Source organism: Jaculus jaculus, chromosome 6 (assembly GCF_020740685.1).
Source record: "Jaculus jaculus isolate mJacJac1 chromosome 6, mJacJac1.mat.Y.cur, whole genome shotgun sequence".
NCBI classification, from domain to species: domain Eukaryota; kingdom Metazoa; phylum Chordata; class Mammalia; order Rodentia; family Dipodidae; genus Jaculus; species Jaculus jaculus.
The window spans coordinates 67,052,162-67,073,594 of record NC_059107.1 but is presented as its reverse complement, the minus strand read 5'-3'; the positions used below and the strand labels follow the sequence as shown (position 1 = coordinate 67,073,594).

General features: G+C 47.2%; 1 protein-coding gene across 1 annotated transcript; it reads left to right on the top strand.

Moving 5' to 3' along the window:
- The first annotated feature begins 2,186 nt into the window (after positions 1 to 2,186).
- Positions 2,187 to 12,748, top strand: Zdhhc19 (zinc finger DHHC-type palmitoyltransferase 19). The gene is made up of 8 exons (XM_012951105.2): positions 2,187 to 2,389; positions 2,935 to 3,056; positions 3,604 to 3,743; positions 4,731 to 4,903; positions 5,311 to 5,416; positions 7,965 to 8,050; positions 8,356 to 8,581; positions 12,524 to 12,748. Exons 1-8 carry the CDS (start codon positions 2,187 to 2,189, stop codon positions 12,746 to 12,748), a joined length of 1,281 nt encoding a protein of 426 aa, XP_012806559.2.
- The last annotated feature ends 8,685 nt before the right edge of the window (positions 12,749 to 21,433 follow it).

Below are 21,433 nucleotides of genomic sequence, written 5' to 3'. Positions count from 1 at the left end.
GTCTAGCATTACATTTATTTCATTGGGAATGAGTGACATGCATTGTCCTTCTATTCTTGGGCCCGAATACACCTTAAATAAAAATTCAGAGTAAGAAGTTAGATGGTATTTTAGTAATAAGTTGGAGAGAAGTGGCATCTGAAGAGAGAATTTGGCAATCTTCCACTATGAAACTACTCTACATGTCAACACCACTAAATCATTGGTATAAAGGTGTTTTTTTTTTTTTCTTAAACTGGATAGCCAAACAATTATTAAAGTATAAAAATGGTCCAATCATGGAGAAGGCAAATCAGGCCTTTCATTTAAAACACAAGCATGGCACTTTTTCATCTTAATAAGGTAAAGCATTTTTTTAAAAACCTGGTTTTATAAAAAGAAAATATTTAGCTACAACCTACACCTTGTGAAACATCTGGTATATAAAGTATTTTAAATAAAAATATTTTTTAAGGTTTGTGATTTTTTTTTAATTTTTACTAGATATGCACATATTTAGTACGTAAATAACACATGTTTTGGTACCATCCTTTCCCTCTTTCCTGCCCCTTTTCTGAAGAGGCCTTCCTCATTGGGAATGCAGGTCAACCCCATAGGGATTGTGGGTTATGCATTATGGGGGAAGAGGGAGAGGCAAGTCTGTGCAAGATGTCCCAATTTGTGGCTCTAGCAATCTTTCTACCCCCCTCTTCCTCAAAATTCCCTGAGCCAGACTGGGAGCATTTTAAGTCTACTTCAGTGAGGAGCACTTAGGAGCCTCTGGATCTCTGGTTTGGTAGATGATGAGTGTCCTCGGTGTCTGTCTCCTTCACCCTTGTACTGATATCAGGTTCACTAAGAAAGCAGCACTATTGCTCATTCCCCCTGTTACTCTGTAGGTTCAGCTGGGCCTGGGGTGGACTGCACTGCATCGTTTTAGCTCCTTAGGTCCAGCTCCCATCTGAAAAAGCAGATTTCCACACCACAGTGCCAGCCTGCACACAGACCGGTGCAGGAAACCCAGACCAGGCAGATAGGACTAAAATTATTTTTAAAATAAATATTTTTATTTATTTGTTTGCAAGAAGAACGTGATAGGAGAGAGAAAGAGAAAGAAACACCAAGGCCTCCAGCCACTGCAAATGAACTCTATATGTATGCACCACTTTATGCATCTGGCTTCATGTGGATACTGGGGAACTGAAGCTGAACCCAGGGCATTAGGCTTTGCAGGCAAGTGCCTTGACCACTTAACAACCTCTCCAGTCCCATAAAAATATTTTTTTAAGTGAAGTTTCTTTAACTCAGTTTGGGAGGCCTAAAAGTCCAAGATTGGGCAGTCACATCCACTGCCCTTTGGAGAAGGTGCCACATGGCTGTACCACATATTAAATGACATCATGGAGGGAACACATGCAGGGAGTGTTGTACAGCCACTTTCTGAAAATTGAAACATTCCTTTATGGAGGGAAGAGTAAGTTCAAAAGACTCGGGAAGCTCAGAAAGTTAAAATCCTCCCTAGCCTTCTCTCTGAACTTACCTAAGCAGGAAACGATTGCTAGGACAGGATATTCTTCAGTGAAGCTGCATGCATGTTATTCAGCGTACTCCAGGGAGGCAGATTGCAAGTTGTCACCCATGCTGAGGTGGGTTTTTCAGAGATGAAGCTGCCTTTGAGTCACTTGTGTTCATGTAAGTAGCCTGAATAAATTCGTAGATTTACCAAGCTAGACTTGGGTGGAGTTGTTTCATTGGTCAGTCATCGTATTTATGGGGAATACTTATTTGTTTTCTCTTAGAAACAGGGAGATCCCATGGCTGAAAGACTGAGGAGAGGTCAGTCTTGCTCTTTTTGGAACAGTCCACTAAATGGAGGGGAGGGTCTCTTTAATCTCATTGAAAGGCAGTGTTTCTAGTGGCCTTACACCAGGCTCCATCTCAAAAAGGTTCACACATCAACATGCCATGACACATGAACCTTTAGAAGGCAATCCACAGCTAAACCATAGCAATCTTCAAGGAAGCAACCTCACAAGGTTGGGACTTCTCAGTCTCCAAGAGGTGGTGATGGTGGGGGCAGGGTGAAGTAGAAGGACTGTTACTGGAAATGACCAGAAGAAGCCAGAGCCCCCATTCCTTAGCCTCTGTGATGTCACATTAGAATTTCTTTCCTTTTATCCTTGGCTGTGACTTCTAAGGCTATGGTCATGGACTCTGTGAGCCATCAGGGTAGAGAGGACCTGCTAGCTCTGAATCCCCCTTCTTTGCCATTTTTAAAGAATGCCATGCCACTCCAAAAAGAACTACAGCCATTACCTCTGGTCTCACTTTCCTGGCTCCTACCAAGTCTGTTTGCCGCCTTCAATGTAGTGCTGCTGGTCATTTTCAGTGGCCTCTTCTTTGCATTCCCGTGAGTCTCCCATGTGCTCTGTCGGGTTTCTTATAAAGGGATGGAAAAGGAAATGGATGTGGAGGCGCATGGCTTTTATCCCAGCACTCTGTGGGCAGAGGTAGGGGGTTCACTGTGAGTTTGAGGCCAACCTGGGCCTACAGAGTGAGTTACACTTCTAGATCAACCTAGGCTGGAGTGAGACACCCACCTCGAAGAAAGAAACCAAAAGAGAGAGGGAGGGAGAGAAAAGAAAATGGGTAATGATAGTGCAGAGGTAGGGGAATACCCGGGGCGGGGGGGGGATCAGAGGTTAGGGAAAGAAGCATGCTCTAGTTAGAGAACTGAACGTGCAAGCATAGAGGTCTGGATGACCCCATGCATTTGGGGAGCTACAAGTGGCTGGTGATGATAGTGGCATTTGGTGGAGCCTCTGTGGGTCTATCCCTAGTCTGGATGTTTAGAGCTGGCTTCAAGTTCTGTGCCCAGTCCTAACCCAGGTGGCCACGCCCATGGAGGAGTTCTGGGTTGCCCCAGCTCAGGACTGAGTAGGGCTCTGGTCTCAGTTGCAGGTGGCTGGCTCAGAACGGGCAGTGGGCCTTTCCCATGGTCACAGGTCTCCTCTTCATTCTTACCTTCTTCAGTCTCATTTTACTCAACTTCTCAGACCCTGGTATCTTACATCAAGGTGAGGCCTGGGTGCCCTGGGAGAAGGAGGCAGTGCCCCAAGGCTTGTGCCTACAAGGGTTTTCTACAGTGCTCCCTAACCTCTGGCCTTAGGAACTCTTCTCCCCATGTTATCATTTCTTTGATCCTGGCATTTCATTTGCCAAGCTATCACAGTATAAAAATAAATACCTGAAGGTTTTCCAATTGCATTGCAACAGTGGCCACATAGGCTGGGAGAGAATCAGTGGGCTTGTCCAAACCACACAGTTCACTGTTTTTTCTCCCATCACACACACACACACACACACACACACACACACACACACACACACACACACAATTTCAAGCACTGGTCACTGTTCCAAAGACCCAAGCCCCATAGAGAGTGTTTCTGGAACCCATCCCTTTCCCTTTGCTTGCCATCCTCTGAAATGTCAGCTTGCTTAGCAGGGTTACGGATTCACCTGCCCACCTCCTTTCCACCTTTCCTGTGCCCAGTATTGCTTTGGGGCTGCCATTAGCAGAAGAGTGATGGCAAGCCTCTGCCCAATCCTCTTCCATGCTAGGCTCCAGTGAGCAGAGCCCCATGAGGGTGCATGTTGTATGGCTGAACCACAGGGCCTTCCGCCTACAGTGGTGCTCAAAGTGCTGCTTCCACCGCCCACCCCGGACCTACCACTGTCCCTGGTGCAACATCTGTGTGGAGGTAAGTGTCCCTTTGTCTGCCCACTTGCCAACCCAGTCACCTAGATCTGGCCAGAATCAAGAGCCTCACATATGTGTGGGCAATGAACAGGCCTAACACCATCTTCCAGGATCTGCTTTTGGTCCCTCACATGGGTCACTGTCTCTGTGCTCACACCTATCTAGGAAGGTTGCTTCTTGCCTGCCCTGGGCACTCAGGTCTGGGCCGGGCCTGGCCAAGCCAAGGAAGGAAAGGCAAGCCCTATCCCTGGATTGCTAGAAGTGGATACCCAAACTCTTGGGCTGGCTGAAGTCCTGGTCTGGGGAGTTTTGCCTATCTCTTTCGTCTCTCTTATGTGCACAGCATGTATGGGTTTACAAGTGAGGGAGGCTGGCTAGGCAGGAATGTTATTGTCTTTTATTGAAAATTTTTAATATTTTATTTATTTATTCTTATTTAAGAGAGGCAGATGAGGAAGCATGGGCACGTCAGGGTCTGTAGCCACTGCAAATGAACTCCAGACACCTTGTGCATCTGGCTTTATGTAGGTACTGGGGTATAGAACCTGTGTCCTTCGGCTTTGCAGGCAACTGCCTTAACTGCTATGCCATCTCTCCAGCCCTATTTTAAAAAATATTTATATTTTACTTATTTATTTTTATTTAAGAAAGAGCAGCAGATAGAGAAAATGAGGAATGTTATTCTCATCCTCATCTAAAAGATAAGAAAGTGACCCAGAGATATTCTATGTTCCACTTAAAGCCATACCAGGATGTGTCTAATGAGCCATCCAGGCAGGTCTAGAAGCCTCAGGTGACCCTGAGAGACACCACACCCAAACAGTATTCTGACGATGGAAATGCCAGCATTAAGAACTTTGGTCCCTCAAATTCTTCCTGGTGGGGGTGGGAATCCAGGGCAAGTGACCTAGAGGACAGGATTGCAGGTGTGATAGAAGATGGGCAAGAGAACAAATCCTAGGAGCCTGCCTCTCTTCCTATCACCCAGGACTTTGATCACCATTGCAAGTGGGTCAATAACTGCATCGGTCACCGCAACTTCCGCTTTTTCATGCTGCTCATCCTGTCCCTCTGCCTGTACTCTGGCTCTTTGTTGGTTACCTGCCTGATGTTCCTGGTTCGCACAAGCCATTTGCCCTTCTCCATAGACAAGGCCATGGCGTATCCACATAGGCCCAAAGGCCTACATGGGAAACAAGGGAGAGGGGACAGGACAGATAAGAGTGGAGTCTCAGAAGGCAGGCTAATAGTGGATGGAGCTATGTATGGGGAGGTTTTACAGAGGATCAGTGTGGGGCCAGGTGAAAGTGGGGGGTGAGAGAGGTGGGAGAAGTAAACCATACTAATGAGTATGAAGACTCTAGTGGGATCCTGTGTGGAGTAATGAAGGTCTAAAAGTGACAAGCACTATAATAGCATGGTGAGACAAGGTTTCACATGGGTGGATTGGACTAAAGTCAGAAGGAGGTAGATGGCTGGAAGGGGTGGGACTATGGAAGGAATGGTAGAACTGGGGATGGGACCTGGAAGGGAAGGTCCTGATATGTGGCTCCTTAGCACCACCGCAGCATCCTTGTGGCAGTGCCTGCTGCGGGCTTCCTGATGCCACTCTTCCTGCTGCTTCTGATCCAGGCCATGTCGGTGAGCACAGCAGAGCGTCCCTACGAAGGCAAGGTATGAGGGACTAAGCACTGTGCCTCCATGCCTGGCTGTAAGGAAGCATCTTGCATCTTTGTGATCTCCATGTTTCTCTACTGCCCTTGGCCTCAAGGGTGGCTCATTAGTTCTTTGGGACCCACTTCCCTAGAAGCAAATTCTACCTCACTCACTTCTGGAGCTTGGTGGTGGCCACTTTCCCTCCTAGGTGCATGGTGACTAGAACCTACTGTCTGCTAGGCTACATGTATTTGAGGGTGAGCCATGGTGGTAAGGCTACATGTTACACTTGTGTTAATAAGGAACCTAAAATAAGAATACACTCCAGACAGCCAGGTCCACACAAAGATAGTGGCTTTAGAGTGGCAGAAAACTGGAGGGGAAGGCATAGTTTGTGAGGGATATGGCTTTGCAAATGGGCTGGGAAGCCTGGCATTGATTTTTTTTCCTGGTTCTGCAGATTAACATAGGGCTCAAGGAATGCTAGGCAAGTCCTCTACCATTGATCTGTATACTCAGCCCTATTTTTATTTTTTATATTTTTTTTTGAGATAGAGTCTCAGTAAGTAATCCTCCTTTGGAGCAGCTTGTGTTAATGCCCTGCTGAAAGCGGAATGTTGCTGAGGTGGAGCGGAAACAATTATTTTGTTTTATTTTTCATTTATTTGACAGAAAGAAATACAGAAATAGGCTGGGAGAGAGAAAGAGAGAGAGAACAAGAGAGAATGGGCATCCCAGGGCCTCCAGTCACTGCAAATGGACTCCAGATGCTTGCACCCCCTTGTGCATCTGGCTTATATGGGTCCTGGGGAATTGAACCTGGGTCCTTTGGCTTATTCAGGCAAGTGCCTTATCTGCTAAGCCCAATTTCAATTCAAGCAAAAGGTGTTGTGAGCAATTAAGCAGACCCCGGAAGACTGACTAGATTAAAATGGTTATTTTTGGTGCAGTGGAAATCTGGAAACCATGATAGGAGTGCCTTGCGCTGTGTGAATGCTGGTGCATATGCCACAGGGCCTGTTTGGAGGTTAGATGCTGATCCTTGCCTTCTGCCTTGTTTGAGGCCAAACCACTGTGAATAAGAAGTGAGGGAACAAACAAACAAATGGAACAATGCTACGGTAGAGAAGAAAAGAGCAAAGGGAGAGGGGGAGGTAGGGACGCAGTATATAGTGAACAGAAGATGGGGCAAAAAGATGCCACCTGGTTTGGCCCTGTGAAGTGTGAAGGTATTTGAGAGAGGACTAAAGTGGGATACCCAGATCTGGAGCCAACGACAGGCCAGTGGGGGCACTTCAGAGCTACTGGATTCCTTCCATTCATGTCTAAGAGAGCTCCCTATGAACAGCTGCCAGTTTTTATGAATTTATTAAACAATAATTCCTTTAAGAATTTTCTATATCTCATATAAATCAATATTTTTCTATACTCCATACACATCTAATTTACCAATTTCTCATTCTAAGATTTGAATCAAACATTTCTAAACATTTGACTAGAACCACTAACCAGACACTGGTTTCTCTTAAGTGCTGCAAACATCTTAAAGGAGGCAGACCCTCACACAGCACAGCAATCTATATAGCTTTTGTATCAAGATGAGACAGTCCAGCACTGTTCTGAATGGAATCCTGGCTCCTCCTGATGCAAGGTTAAAATCACGGTCTTCATAACAGGGGTGTGGAGCATGTAACACTTAGGGGTGCGCAAGGTACTGCTGGGCCACTTTTCATTGCCACAAAACATTCGCTATCTATGGCTCTTGAAGTTGGGGTGAGGCTTGGCCTGGCTTGGGGAATGGGTGGGGGTGCAGGAGAAAGAAGGCTAATGAGACAGGTGGGAGGATGACACAGAGAAGGGAAAAAAGAAGCTGATGGAGAGCGTTCAGAAAATGTTAGGCATGGTGGTACACACTCAAGAGGCTGAAGCAGAAGGATTACTATTAAGTTTGAGACCAGCCTGGGCTACACAATTGAATTCCAGGCCAGATGGACTAATGAGACTTTGTCTTAAAAACAAAACAAAACAAGAGGTGTACAGGGGAGGGCATCTTTGAGCTTGACCTTTACTATATTGTGTATTCAAAGCATTCAGCCCTGAATTTTCTAGGCAACATCATTTTGGTTGGGAAAAATGATTACAACTCCCACTACCTTTTCATTGGTGAAATTCAATGAAGGCATACATTTAGGAAAAAATTAGATATGGGAAAGCCGAGAAGTAGTGGTTAGGTGGTGAGACTGTCTCTGAAGCATATGTCTGGTTGGATGCAAGAGGAGGATGTGTGGACCAGGGCAGACAGAGGACAAGGATGCTACAAAGAGAGGTACAAGGATGGGAGCAAGGCAAAGGAAGTGAGTGCATTGACAATGTTCCCTTGGAGAGAGCCTCTCAGAAATGAGGTGCTTTGACAGAGCTTAGGAAGGCAAGAGGCTCACTCCCCAATTTTCCTGCCCTTGCAATCTTGCTGTAGCAGTGGAGCCCAGCTGGGCTATTTGGCCAAGGGAGGTCACTGATGAATGGCCTGACAATTCTGACCTTCCTTCTGCTCCTCATCTCCCTCCAGTGCAGATATCTTCAGGGATACAACCCCTTTGACCAGGGCTGTGCTAACAACTGGTATTTAACAATTTGTGCACCACTGGGACCCAAGTGAGTTGGTAAACCAGAGGCCAGAATGGTAGATGCTGGGGCTGGTGAAACAGGGTCTTCTCCCATGCCCCCAGGCCCTTACCCACACTGTTCCTTTCCTTTGGGGATTTCTCCAGCACACTGTTGGAGCCACTCTGTGGGCTAGTGCCTCAAGACCTGGGATTGAGGGAATGCTGCCTGGTGAGCCTTCTGTCAACTCACCATAGGGCTGATCCCTAGACTGTATCCCCAAGCTGGTAGGAGAGGGTTCAGGAGACCAGACCAGTAAGGGCACTGACCCCTGCTTCTGGCCTATTGCTCCCTAGGTACATGTCTGAAGCTATCTTGCTGCAGAGAATGGTGGGGCCTGACTGGGTGCCTGAGCCCAACTTGCACTTCCCAACATGTTCCTCTGCACATTGTCCCTCAGGCCTCCCTGGGCCTCAGCTCCAATCTCTGGGTCTCTACACACCAGGGAAGGGACCCCCTGGGAGTGGTGAAGCTTCAGCTCTCCAGGAGGTAAGAAAAGGCACCACTGGGAGAGGAGCATCTGTAGGCTGCCCATGTATTGGGAGAAGTTCACATTGGAGTCTGGTGATCCCTGAAACAGGAGTATTCAGAACTTTTGGGGAGGAAAACTACAGACATAGAGAGACCTTAAGAGTCACAATATGGACAAAGACTAGCTCCTAGTTTACACTGTTTTTAAGATGCCTTTATTTATTTGACATCCCAGTTTTACTTAAAGTACATGGAAGTGGAGCATTAGGAGTGCAAAGGGCAGGTCAGCCACAGTGTCCTGTTGGGGCCGTTCAAGTGACCTTCCATGATGCCAGCCTTCCCCCTTGCTTAGCCTCAAGAAGGCCAAGGGAGTTGGCTGGGTGCTGTGGGGAGAGGCTGGAGGGAGCCCACATACGCCCACTCTGTTTAGTTCCACTCCAGCCCAGGTCTGCCCCCGCGTCTGGAGGCCCCCAGAGGAGGCTCGGCCTCGTGCTTGCCCCTCCGCATCCGCAGCCAGGAGCACCTGCACCTGAGCCTTCCCTTCTGAGCCCGTGGAGCCTCTGTGACTGGCCCTTGTCAGTCTCCAATAAATACCTCTCCATTAAATACCATTTGCTGCTTCCTACAGTACCCTGCTGCGTGGTCTGGCCTGTGAAAAGGGTGCTGGGAGCATGAGCACCTGTACCAAGATCTCCTGGGAAGGGTGGAGGCAGGATCAGTAGCCATCTCTGCCTGGCCACAACTCTTTTCTTATCCTGACAAAAGAGCAAGCAGTAGTAACTTCAGTAACTGATTTGGCTTTCCTGGAGAAGGCTCGAGATGGCGCCAGAGAAAATCCTTCAGCCCCGCTCTCTGGTCTGAGTGACTTCTTCCCTGTAGTACTCTTATCTGACTGTGGGTGCACCCGCTGCTTGGTAACTAGCAAGCCCGTCTGGCCCCTCACTGTGGCAATGTGCTGCCAGGCTGGGAGTGCACAGACTCCTCGCCGGTCCCTCCCAAGACACAAAGGGGGATAGGGTTTCTTCTGTCTCCTCAGCAACCACATGTCATTTTGGTACAACCCCTCCCCACCCCAAGAAGGGAAGTGCTGCAGGCCCCTGGAGCAGGCACTTCAAACTTTGGTTCTGTTAGTGGCTACTGTGTTACCTTGGGTGGTACAGGACAATTGCACAGGTCTCTAGACCACACAGGCTGCTTTCCCTTCCCAGGTCCCTCCTTTCCCTGTCCAGGTCTCAGCCACATGCCCCTGCCCTGGCTCTGGTCTTCTGGACTCTTGGAAAGCCTTTTTTCAACCCCAGGGATTCCAACTCCTCATTTTCCTTCCCCTATCCCAGTGTTTCCATGTCCCAAGTACCTTAAGGTCTTAGCACTCATTCCTGCTCAACTCAGAATCCCTATGGGTAAGGTATTGGTACAAGAAAAAGCAGTTCAGTTTGGCTGTAATGGCTTCTAGAGTCAAGTTCTTACAAGCCACACTTATTCATAGAGCTAAAGTAGCCTCCCTCTGGCTAGGAAGTTCATGGCTACATGGCAGGCATGCATGGGGTACCTCCTGTCTGTGTGTAGAAGGCTGCTGCACAGTGGAAACAGGGTAAACATATGGCAGCCAGGGGGCTCTTGTGCTCTCTCCCAAAGGAAAGTCCTCTGGTGAGCCTGAACCTGGGGTAGAGGAAGGAAGGGGTACAGTACCCTGGACCAAGGCTTGGATGCAAATCATGCAGCTACTTGGGTTGGGAAGTGGCATCTGCCTGAGTCTCAAACCCCTCCTCAGTGCACAGTAGCCCATCTAAGGAGCCCGATAAGGAGAGGCTTCTCCAACCTGGGCTGCCTGATAGTGCTTACTGCTTCTTCTTACTCACCCCGCCCTGTTTTGCCCTCACTACTCCACCCAAGAGGGCCTCTGAGTGGCAGAGGGTGGGTCAGGGTGGGGATTGATGGGGCAGGGAAGACTGCTGCAGTGTGGATCCAAGGCACAGACTCCTAATACATTACAGGGTTCAGGCACTTTTCTGGCCACCTTCATGGGCTGCGTCCCCTGCTGGGAAGTCTGTCTGATCCAGATGTCAAGTACCCAAGAGCCTCTCCATTTAGAGTCTAATCTATTTTCTTTAGTTCATAGCAAGTAGAGTGTAACTTGAAAAAAGGAGCCCCAGGCTAAAGAATGGCCCTGTCCTGGGTGACAAAACCTTTATCAGCCCTACCCTTGCCAAGCCTGTGCTAGGTGGTTCATCATCTTCACATCAACCCTATGAAGTTGCCATTCTAGTTTGAGAGATGAGGAAACCAGCACCGAACAAACGAGTAACTTCCCCCAAGTCTAAGTTGCAGAGCCAAAATCCCTTAGGCACTCTCTCATGATACTATGCCTCTCTGATCAGTACTAACACTTGACTTAAGTGTAGGTGGTTAAAAGTTGGGTCTAGAGACAGACTAGGGGCTTCCCTCTTTATGAAGGAAGATGAGTGATTGCAAGGCACAGTGTTGCCATAGGCGCTGACTAGGTGCTGGGGTAAAGAGCTGGGTTTCAACACTGGCCACAGCACTGTGATGGTCATCATTACTGCAGAAAGCATGACTTTGTGACCTGTTCAAGGTTCATGGTGTTAGTTACCATAAGAGCAGCAGCCCGCTCCTACCCAATTTGGAATAGGAGCTCTTGGGGCTGAGCAGCTGAGGAGTGCTGCTTTGTAAGGAGAATTTGTCTTACTGTTTTATAGATAAACAACCTAGGTAGGCATCTTCAGGCCAATGGGACTTAGGTATAAAGGCTAGGACTTCTTGAGGACGCAGTAGATCACCCTGCCAACAGCTTTACACACCTGTTAAGAAAGCTTGTGTTTTTGTTACCTGTGTTCAGGGTGCCTCAGACAAAAACGTCACAAGCCTTGGTGGCTCAGAACCACCATTGTCCTGGCTCCCGCCCTCTGTTCTTTCTCCGGAGCCCCTTTGTGACACAGGCCCCGTCTCCGAGTCTGGCCACTTTATTCGTGTCTCTCTAGCCCCTTGTTCTTACTCTCCCAAAAAGTGTGAACTTTCCCTGTGCTCTCCTGTTTGCGCTTCCCCCACCCCAACTTTTCCTAGGCAACAGCTTCCAGGAACATAAAGTCAACAGTCAGCTTTCAAGTAATAATGTCTAAATGTGATTCTTGGAAGCTCCTGGGTCTGTGTATGGAACATGTGGGCTGGAGGCAGCCTGCACAAGGTGTCTTTGTCTGCCTTTGCTGGGGCGGCTACAGCCCAGCCAGGCACCCACTTTCCCAACTGCTTTCTGGCTGGGGTAGTTTTGCGGTGGAAATTGGAGATTCCCAAGCTGGAAAGAACCCTATTGGCTATCTAGCTACTGGCTCTCTAGTCACTTCTCAGGGAGAAGAAAGCCAAGGCAGTGAGAGGTAGGGCTTTTCCTGAGGTCATGGAGCTTATGAGAGAACAGCTGAGGCTGCACCCATATGTCTGCAACGATATGTCTTGCTCCTGGGCCCTTTCCACGCCTTTCCCCATGATGGGAAAGCTGGGCCAGCTGGCTTATAAACAAGAAGGGCCTGCAGCCCTAGCTTCTTGGCCCCAATGGGCAGGATCACACGGATAAGTCTTTGAATGCATTCTGGGAGACAGGCATTAAGTTCAGTTCTCTGGTGCATTAGCTCATTTAATCTTCAAGAGGGTGAGAAAGAGAGAAAGGGGCGGCTCAGGTGGCGGTCTGGGGGACAAGGGGCGGGGCGCGGTCAACAGGTCGGGGAGCCCGGCTTGCTGCCCCTATCCCGGGGCGCCGCCCCGCCGCGCTAGCTAGCTGGTGGACTGGGCGGCGGCGGCGCACGGAGCCGGGCAGTGGTGGCCCAGCTACCTTCAGAGCCTTCCTGGGCCAGCAGGCGAAGGCCTGGGGGGCGCGGACGAGGAGGACCCAGTGAGAACCACGGGAAGGTCACCGCAAGTACCCCAAGGAGCTGAGGAAGCCCCTAGACCTGGAGGAGTGGAGCTTGCCTCTATGTCTGCCAGGAAGAGGCGCTCCCAGAGCTGGAGAATGATGTGGATGAGCTCCTGGACATGGGGAGCTGCCAGGGTCAAGGAGCTGCTGGCTGGTACAAACTCACTGAGGCCTTCATCTCTGGCCTGCTGGACATGATCCGGGTCATACAGAAACTGGGCACCCCCCAGAAGAAGGGTCCTGACCCAAGTGACCCGTGTCTCCCACAGGACAATCGTTGCCCCCTGACCTCTTAGCAGCAATAATACTGGAGTACCTGTGGCTAGGCCTGGTGCCATGAGCAGGGCTCCCCATGTCCCTGGCTTAGGAGGTCTCCTCCCTTGCCCCCTCAGTTTTCCAGTTTGGAGTTTTTTATTATTAAACTGATGGGACTTTTGGTGTTTTTATACTGACTCTGCAACATGGGCCCTTTAATAAAGCTAGGAGGTGTCTTTGGTACAAAAAAAAAAAAAAAGAACAACAAAAAAAGAGGGTGAGGAAGGCTCTGATGGTGGGTACCTTTCTGAGTGTGACTCTAGACAGTATCCAGGCCTGCAAGAACTGAGCTACTCCTAATCTGACCTCCTGAGGCTCCCCACCCCTTTTTGGTGGGAAGGTGTTAGAGTTCAGGCTTGGTATATGCTAGACAAGTGCCTTACTGCCGAGCTACAGTCCTTAATTTTGAGACAAGGACTCACTAAGTTATTCAGGCTGGCCTTAAATTCACCTTGCAGACCAGGAAAGCCTTGAACTTTCAATTCTGCTGCTGCAGTTGGCCAAGTAGCCAATATCACAGACCTGTGTCACCAAGCTCCAAGCTCCTAGAATTTCTTGACACAGTGAGCAGGCCCTGGTCGGGATCCTATTCTGAGTAGTCCATGGCCCATTAGAATTCTTAGTTTAAACATGAGTCGTGCTAAACCTCATCTGACCCCTAGTAGCAAGGGAGGGCAACATTACCAAACAAAGACCCTGACGAACTCTGGGCAGAAAAAAAATATATATATATGCACACCCACACATATATGTGTGTGTGTGAGTGTGTGTGTGTGTGTGTGTGTGTGTGTGTATTGAGGTAGGGTCTCACTCTAGCCCAAGCTGTCCTGGAATTCACTATGTAGTGTAAGGGTGGCCTTGAACTCAGGGCAATCCACATACCTCTGCCTCCCAAGTGCTGGGATTAAAGGTGTGTGCACCATGCCCAGCTTTTAAAAATATTTTTTAATTTAATTTTTTACTTGAGAGAGGGAGAGAGAGAAAGAGAAAGAGGCAGATAGAGAGAAAAGGAGCACATCAGGGATTCCAGACACCACAAACGAACTCCAGATGCATGCACCACCTTGTACATCTGGCTTGCATGGGTCCTGGGAAGTTAAACTTGGGTCCTTTGGTTTTGCAGGCAAGTGTCTTAACTGCTAAGCCATTTCTCCAGCCCTTTAAAAAAAATTATCTAATTAATTGAGAAACAGACAGAAAGAGGCAGATATAGAAAGTGAGCATGAGCCTTTTGTGTATCTGGCTCTATGTGGGTACTAGGAAATTGAACCTGGGCTTTTAAGTTGTGAAAGCAAGTGCCTTTAACCACTGAGAAACTTCTCCAGCCCCTTAATCATTTCTTTCTTTAAAAAATATTTATTTGAGAGAGAGACAGAGAATGGGCGTGCCAGTACAAACAGCTCCAGACACATGCACCACCTTGTGCGTCTGGCTTATGTGAATACTGGTGAATCAAACCTGGGTCCTTAGGCTTCACAGGCAAGTGCCTTAACCACTAAGCCATCTCTCTAGCTCCCCACCCCCACCACACCCACATACTCAATTCTTGATCTCTCCTTTCTATGACTCAGAGTATGTATTGGGTGATTGCAAAGAGAGCAAGTACAAGGCCTGGGTTAGTGTAGTGACCTGACAAAGGATTTCTCTCTCTTTTCTCTGTCAGGGCTGGGGATTGAACTCATGGACTTGTGCATTTTAGAAAATTATTATGCCACTGAAATATAGCTTCTTTTTTTGATATGAGATAGGTTCTTACTAAGTTGCCCAGGCTAGACTTGAATTTTCTCTGTAGCTCACACAGGCTCTGAATTTGCCATCTTCCTGCCTCATCCTCATGAATAGCCAGGATTATGGAAGATTAATACTAGGCCCAGCTCCCATTCTCTCATTTCCATCTCCCCTCCTTGGCCTTCTGCCCTTTCACATACTCTGGATCTATATCACTTTGGAATTGCCAAGGCTGAGAATAGGTCACATCATTAAATCTCAGGCACAGTGAGCCTGGATTACCTTCCTGGGGTGACCTCAGCTCCCTCTTTTCCAACCTGGTATCTAGTTCTAAGGGAAGAAGCTTAGATTTGCCTGTCAACTGGCAACACAATCTGAAACTCCAAAACCCCAGCTACAGTGCCCTGGAGTGGAAGCTTCTGTAAGGCTTCAAGATCTGCCTATGCCCAGCCTCACTCTGACCCTCTACAGTGATTTGGGCTATTGGCCTGGTGTGACCATGCGACTCTGGCTGCCTTGGGCTCAATCCAGACCAAAGAGTAAAGGAGGCTTGTTCTGAAGCAGACCAGAAGTAGGCACACAGAAGGCTCTTTGCTTTGGACTTGAAGTCTTTAAGGGTTTGTTTTCTTTAAATATCCTGCTGCAGGAAAGAGAAGTCAACATTCAGACATTCCTAAAACATTCAGGTGGCTTTAAAGGGGTGGTTTCCGTCCCACCCTGTTTTGCTCAGTGGGGTCTCTGGCACCTGGGGTTTGGTGGAAGAACTACACCCTTCCAGGCTTACCCACCCAGCCTCAGGCCACAACCTGAGCTAGCTTGATGCCCAGGATTACTTAGCTGTCTCAAAAAAAAAAAAGGAGAACATTTCTGCTTTTGGTTGGTTGGTTTTGCAATGCTGGAGAGCAAACTGAGGGCCTTGTTCATACTAAGCAAACTCTGTCACTGAGCTATACTCCCAGCTCTGATTTATTGATTTATTTAGAGGTCACTTTTCTTTGATCCTCAGCTGCAATGATACATCCTTTGCCTGGAAAGTCTTCCCTTTGACTTCAGAGATTATACTTGTGACTCCTAACTGGAGAAATCTGCTGGTCTCTTCCCCTCTCTTCCTACAAGAATCTTCTGGGGGCGGGGGGTTGTGACTGCTTCTAGAGCACTCACTAGTGGGCCTGGGGAGGGGCTCTGTGGAGGCGCAGGCTCGTGGGCTACCCAGGCTGTGTTCATCCATTTTCATGCACGCTCACTTGGTGTCCAGGCTGTGTCAGTCCAATTTCAGTGTTTCAATAAACTCCTGGCAGAGATGGTGCTCAAGATGACCAGAAGCTCAAAGTCAGTCTGGGTCCCAGCACTGGGACACAAAGAACTGAGTAAGATGGGATAGCTGAGCAGATGCCAGGACCAGGATGCAAGGAAGAGGCCTGAGTCTGGATTAGAAAAGCCCAAAGTATCCCAAAGTTGGCCTTGGCCAAGAAGAGAGCAGGAACACTTTGGCAGTTTTGCCTGTCCCCAACACTAAGCCCATTGTACCAGTGGTTGTGGTAGGACTGACTGGATGGGGTGGAGAGGAGGGTTCTGGGATAAGGGGAAATTAGAAGATGCAAAACCAATCAAAAACTTACTGCTATCATCCAGGGAATTGCTGATAAAATTCTGGACCCTGAACTGGATATTGGGAAGAAGATTCATTCATTCATTCACTCATTCATTCAGCAAACATTGAATTAGCTACCATGGATCTGGGAGGTAGCAATAAAAATGTTTAAAGTATATGTAAGGGCTGGAGAGATGGCTTAGCAGTTAAGATACTTGCCTACAAAGCCAAAGGACCCTTGTTTGAATCCCCAGGAGCCATGTAAGCACAAGATGGCACATGTGTCTGGAGTTCACTTGCAGTGGCTAGAGGCCCTGGCATGCTCATTCGCTCTCTCTCAAATAAATGAACAAAAATGTTAAAAAAAAAAAAAAACTAATCTCCTTTTTGAAAAAGTACATGTGAACCATGTGTGGGTGGTGGTGCATGCCTTTAATCCCAGCATTTGGGAGGCAGAGGTAGGAGGATCACTGTGAGTTCAAGACCAGCCTGGGACTATAAAGTAAGTTCCAGTTCTAGGTCAGTCTGGGCTAGAGTGAGACCCTACCTCAAACAAAAACAAAACAAGTGCTGGGGAGATTGTTCAGTGGTTAAAGGCACTTTCTTGGAAAGCCTGACAACCCAGGTTCTATTGCCCAGTACCCATGTAAACCTACAAAGTGGCACAAGTGTCTATAGTTAATTTGCAGTTGCAGCAGGCCCTGGCATGCCCATTTTCTCTGCTTCATTCTCTATCAATAAATAAAGTATATGTGCAGTTTTTATTTATTCATTTATTTATTGTGTATGTTTGTGTGCTCACATGTGCCATGGCACATGTGTGGAAGTCAGAGGACAACTTTCAGTTTTTGCCTTCCATCTCATTTTGAAGCATTATTGTTCACTGCTTCTTTCATGAGTATCCAGGAAATTCTCTAGTCCCCACCTCCTATCTCACCATAGGTACAAGGGGATTACAGAAGCCCACTACTGCTTCTGGTTTTACAGATCTAGAGATCCAAACTCAGATATTCAGAGTTACCCAGCCCTGCAAGCATATATTTTTAACAGACAGAAAACAAAATCATTAAATATGGTGATTGATCAAGAGTTTCCTAATTTAGGAAGATTCTGACTGTGGAATGGCTGTCAGGACACCTTATTTCCAGGCCAGCTCTTCCTATGTCTTGCTGAATGGCTGTGAAAAAAATTTCTTCCCCTTTCTGGGCTTGATTTTTCATCCATGAAGTAGAAATGTGGAACTAAGATCTCTGTGGCTCCTTTCAACTCTGATGTGAGAGAATAATCAGGACCAGGTGCTTATGGGCAGTTTTACTGGCATGGTTGCTGTTACCCACCCCCCTGTGCAAGCCACAGCACAACTCTAGCCTTTCTCCTGGCAGGCTCTGTGGAAGGGAGGAACCACTGCCCTCAACTCCCCTCCCCTCTCCCCAGTTGTGGTTCTGATCTAAAATTAGAATCATTCCTTCTATCTCTGCCCTGGTTTGAATCATGAAAAGCCTCCTATGCCATCAACTGCAGTGTTGTGACCAGGAACAAAGGAGACTCCAGGCAGTGCCTACAACCTTCACCCCAACCTATTCCCCTGAAAGGAAGAAAGGGGCCAAACAGGACTTGATGGTGACATGAAGAAGTGGCAGGTATGGGTTAAACATCCCTTCCTATGCCAGGTGTCATATGTGTGAGTTGTTTTTGTTAGAGTTGATCATTTGTTCTCCACAACTCCCTGGGTGTACTCTGGTGGTCACATGTGTAACAGAGAGGAAGCTGAGTCTGACAGTGGGCCGGTGTGCAGCTGTGCAGTGGCACTACAGGCTGGAAAGGTAGCTGCCCTTTGCTTCAGCAGGGACTGGAGCACTCCAGCTTTCCCCCTAGGGCTGAAGGAGATTTCCAGCTGTTGGTCACAGCACACTATTTCTGTTTCTACCAGCACAATTTGTCGGTGCTGGCAGGAGTTTAAACTAACTTTTGATTCTAACCAAGGGAAACACATTTCTTCACTGAAGAAAATTCACTGGCAGAGTTGCTTCTTTCTCTTTGTTCTCAGGCCTCCACGCCTACCCACCTCCTCAGCAGTCAGGAGGTCCAAAACCTTCTATGATCTTTCAGTGGAAGCTGTAACTCCTGTTCTTAAGTGAAGCATCTCTTCAGTGAGAAACTGTGCTGCCAGCCCTCATGCTGAGCTGGCTCTAGAGCATGCTTTTTCCTTTCACAACTTCTCTGTTTGGTCATTTGATACCCCCCACTTTTTCCTCAGCATACTCCACTGGCTTCTGTCCCTTTTAAATAAAGGCAGAGAAAATTATGTCCTTTCTTCCATCTGAAGTTAGTGTCTTAGGCATTAAGATAAATAGCAATTTCTTATCAATGATGTTACTTTTTTCCACTACTAATATTATTGTCATATTTTCCAATATTCCAAAATCCTAGGGCTGGGATACAGTTCAGTGGCAGAGGGCTTCCCTAGCATGGATGAGGCCTTGGGTTCCCTCCTTAGTACCACAATGAAAAAAATATTCTAGGACTGGAGAGATAACTCAGAAGTTAAAAGTGCATGTTTGCAAAGCCTAAAGGCTTGGGTTCGATTCCCTAGTACCTACATAAAGCCAGATGCACAAAGTGGAGTTCAGATGCAGTGGCAGGAGGCCCTGGTGTGCCCATTCTCTCTGTTCACTTCATTCTGTCTTTTTCTCATAAATAAATAAATAAAACCAAAACAGAAAAAAAAGTCTAGACTAGCAGAATTCCATGGACTGGCCTAGATGTAATGATAACAGTGTGCAGAGAGAAAATGCGTTTTGAGTACATCTTGGAATAAACTGTACTTGGAAGTTGGGCCCCACCTTCATTTTTAACATATTCAAATCATGTTAGATGTTAGGCTTAACTTTTTTTTAAAATTTTGACCCAGAGTCTTACTTTGGCTAGTCTGGAATATACTTTGTAGCCCAAGATGGTCTGGAACTTACTTTGTAACCCAGGCTGACCTCAAACTCCCAGCAATTCTCCTGTGCCAGGCTTCCAAGTACTGGGATTACAGGTATGAGCTATCATGCCTGGATTTCTTAACCTTCTTTACTTGGCCAACAGGACACATTTTACATCGTAAAGGTATAAGACTGCGCCGGCATGCTGTAGGTGCTCAGTAAGTAACCCCTGCTTCTCCTACCTCATATGGAACAGGGAATACATGTCAGCCTCCAGCCGATTTCCTCCACAGTGAATTTGGGTATTTCAATCTACTCCCCCAGGTGGCTGTGGGGTACTTTCTATACTGAAGGCATGGGAACTAAAGTAACTAGTACATGTAGGCTTCATTGTACCTAAACTTAATCTGGGTCTGAAGAGATAAAACAGCAGTCCCCAAATCTCAGATCCTCAAATCTTCACCAGAACAGATGACTATGAGTTCATTGACTCAGCTGTACCTGTCCACACAGCTCTAGAGACCTAAGCCTGGATTTATACCTTTACTCGGGTCTCACATACTGACAAGTAGGAGGTATGTGCTGTGACAGTGGCATAAAAGAGGAATGGCCAAGATAAGCTCATGCCTTACTTCACATTAGGCATTGTCCCTCTGCTTCTCAGGCTCTGAAGATTGGATCACTCTGATTCAGGTGCCTAACATCCCTGGACAGAGCCTTGGTACAGGCTAGGTGGACCGTCTGCTACCAGAGGGTCTCTCAAAACATACTGTGACAGCCTGACAGGTCTTTCCGCAAGAGACTTCCTATTTTAATCACTTATTTGAATGTTAGGAAAGAATGTAGATAGTTGAAAAGAAGTTTGGCTTGACCACAAGGTGAAGGATTCAGAGACAGTTTTTCTTTCTTTCTTTTCCTTTTCTTCCTTCTCTCTAACTTTTATTTTTTGACAGGGTCTCACTCTGTAGCCTAGGCTAGCCTTGAACTTGCAGTGATCTTCCTATCTCAGCCTCCTGAGTGCTAGGATTAAAGGCATGTGCCACCACACCCAGTTTAGAGACCCTTTTTTCAATGAATAAAGCAAGGAGAGCAGTACATGTATTTATCAAGTACACATATTCTGTTCTCCTTAACAAAGTATTTTCTTTGTACAAAGTGAACTGATTTAGTTGATTTAACAATAAATACCAAGAAAAAGTTAGTGCACATGATACATAGATGTACGAATTGTGACAGAGGACTGAAGACATGGCTCAGTGGTTAAAGGCCTTTACTGCAAAATCTGACTGTCCCCAGTTCAATTCTGCAGATGCATAGAGTGGCACTTCTGTCTGGAATTCATTTGCAATGATAGGAGGTCCTGATGTATCCATAATCACTCTCTGACTCTCTCTCTCCCAACTAAATAAAAATAATTTTAAAAATTGTGACAGATGGGCTGAAGAGATGGCTTAGTGGTTAAGGCACTTGCCTGCATAGCCTGAAGACTCAGATTCAATTCCCCAGATGCACAAGGTGGCATGTAGTTTTGCAGTTTGTTTGCAGGGGCTGAAGACCCTGGTGTGCCCATTCTCTCTCTCTCTATCTGACTCTTTCTCTCTTTCTCTCTCTCCCTCCCTCTCTTAAATAAATAAAAAATATTTTTTAAAAATTATGACAGAAACTTGAGTAACTGAGTTTGGGTGATTCTATTTTCCCTTTTACCACACACAAAATCCCTCTTAGGGGAGGTTTTATTGTCTCAGATCAGGAAACAGGCCCAAAGAGGCGAGGCAAGTTGCTTAAAGTTACTCTGTCCTCATTGTTAGCAATGACCTTGTGGGTCTGAAGAACAATGTCCTCGAGGACCATGCAGCCTAACAGTCTTTATTCCTTGGGTGTTTTAGCCCTTTTCTCTGAGGCGAGCACAGCTAGACAACGGGTTGTCCTCCAACCAAAATTGGTTGCAGCTGACTGGCTAACCTATGCCAGTGGCAGGGCAGATAGCAGACTTGGAATAGGGCGGGAACAAGACAAAAGGGAGATCCAGACAGAGGTAAAAGATAGGTAAAGGCCTGACAGGTAGGGCTCCCTAAGGTCTAAAATGTGTCAGAGGAAAGAAATTCATTCCCACCTGATAGCATAGGTCTCTAACAGCATTCTGATACTTAATCTGGTGATCAGTGAGGAGAATTTAAATCAAAGGAATGCTGTGGACTTGACAGGAACATCACATTCACCCTACGACACATTCCTCACTCTAGCCAACAGCAACCCTCCCAAGTGACTCCTTCCTGATGGAGAAGCTGTCACAGATCTTCCGCTGTGGGGCCTCTTCTGAAACCTGTTGGCGTGGTTCTCACCTTTGGAATAACTGGCTGACATCCTTCTGCCTCTGCTCTATTGGTGCCATAAAGTTTAACAGCTGTTTCATGGCAGTG